The sequence below is a fragment of the Penaeus monodon genome, chromosome 15, assembly GCF_015228065.2.
Source record: "Penaeus monodon isolate SGIC_2016 chromosome 15, NSTDA_Pmon_1, whole genome shotgun sequence".
Classification (NCBI taxonomy): Eukaryota; Metazoa; Arthropoda; class Malacostraca; order Decapoda; family Penaeidae; genus Penaeus; species Penaeus monodon.
This window is the reverse complement of record NC_051400.1, coordinates 4,545,259-4,546,455: the sequence shown is the minus strand read 5'-3', so window position 1 is coordinate 4,546,455 and position 1,197 is coordinate 4,545,259. Positions and strand designations below refer to the sequence as shown.

General features: G+C 33.6%; 1 protein-coding gene across 1 annotated transcript in view; it reads right to left on the bottom strand.

Annotated features, from left to right (window-relative positions):
• LOC119581700 (ankyrin-2-like) overlaps window positions 1-1,197 on the bottom strand; it is a gene marked incomplete at its 5' end in the record, with an annotated part of 102,055 nt that overhangs the window by 52,069 nt on the left and 48,789 nt on the right. Inside the window, 1 exon segment of the mRNA XM_037929821.1 lies at window positions 882-930. Within this exon segment, the coding sequence (XP_037785749.1) occupies window positions 882-930 (49 nt within the window).

Genomic DNA, 1,197 nt, shown 5'->3' with positions numbered 1-1,197 from the left:
TCTGCAGACAGATTCGTATTTCATATAATCTGATAATGTTTACTCCTAATATGGTGGTTCTTCTCAATTCCCTGTAAATAATGTCTAACATTCTTAGCTCATAAATTAACTGAGAATGGGTGGAGGGTGTGGAGCGCATCTGGCTGTTCTGTATGTATCATTCATGTCTTGTCTCTATTTGGTCTTGAGGCCAATGTTTGATATGGGTTTAATCAACAGCAATCAATCAACATATTGTAATAGGAAGTGAACATAAAATGAAATGCTTTTTGAATCCCAGCTGCTGTGCTGATAAGGAGAACACAAAAGATGATTGTTTGGGGTTTATAACACCCCAAGTTCTTTTGGGGGTTTTATCGTGTGGCTGTAGTCTAGGAGGTGCCATAACTAAGCATGTTCCACTTCTGCTTTTACTCTTTTAAAAAACTGTACTGAAAAAATACAAATATTTCTACTACTCTGATAAATATACGCATAATACTTAGCATCAAGTGAGACCAAAGCTTTACTTTATATAAATCAGCAAACAGTTCAGTTACGACCTTTCCTAAATTACAATACCAAAAAAGCAATGCAGGCTGAATCAGACCACTTACAATCTTGGCACTCTAAAAGGGAACTACATGAGGATAGTAATAACTACAACAAGAAGAGTATAACTGCTACAATGATAAAAAGTAACCTATACTATCCACTGCTCATGAACAAGTCTACTGGCGTGAGGGACAAAGTCTGGTTTGGTGAGGTAGAATTTTGTATCAAGAAAGGTTTCATCTTGTACTCCGATTACGTTGTAATAATAAATAAGTCTACACTACAATCAGAGAGACAATAGGTTATATCTTTTAATAAATAAAAGCAGAGAAATAAAGAATAGTTACCCTGGTAACTTCTTTGGTTTTCTTCCTCTTCTTCAGCACTTTCCGCTTCCTGTTGAAGGTTATAATTAGCATTAAAAGCAATGAAACTTAGCAGAGGTGAGACATATTCTTTTCTATATACCATAAGATTAATTCAAATTCCTATTTACCATCCATTAATCATTAATATTTAGTTGGGTGAATATCTCATTACACTGAATACATCTGGTGATGCTTTTATTTCTGAAATTAGTGATCAGTGATAAACAGGGTTCACTTCAAGTTTATAATAAAAAATTGGTACATTTAATAAAAGATATTACAACATTTAATACTT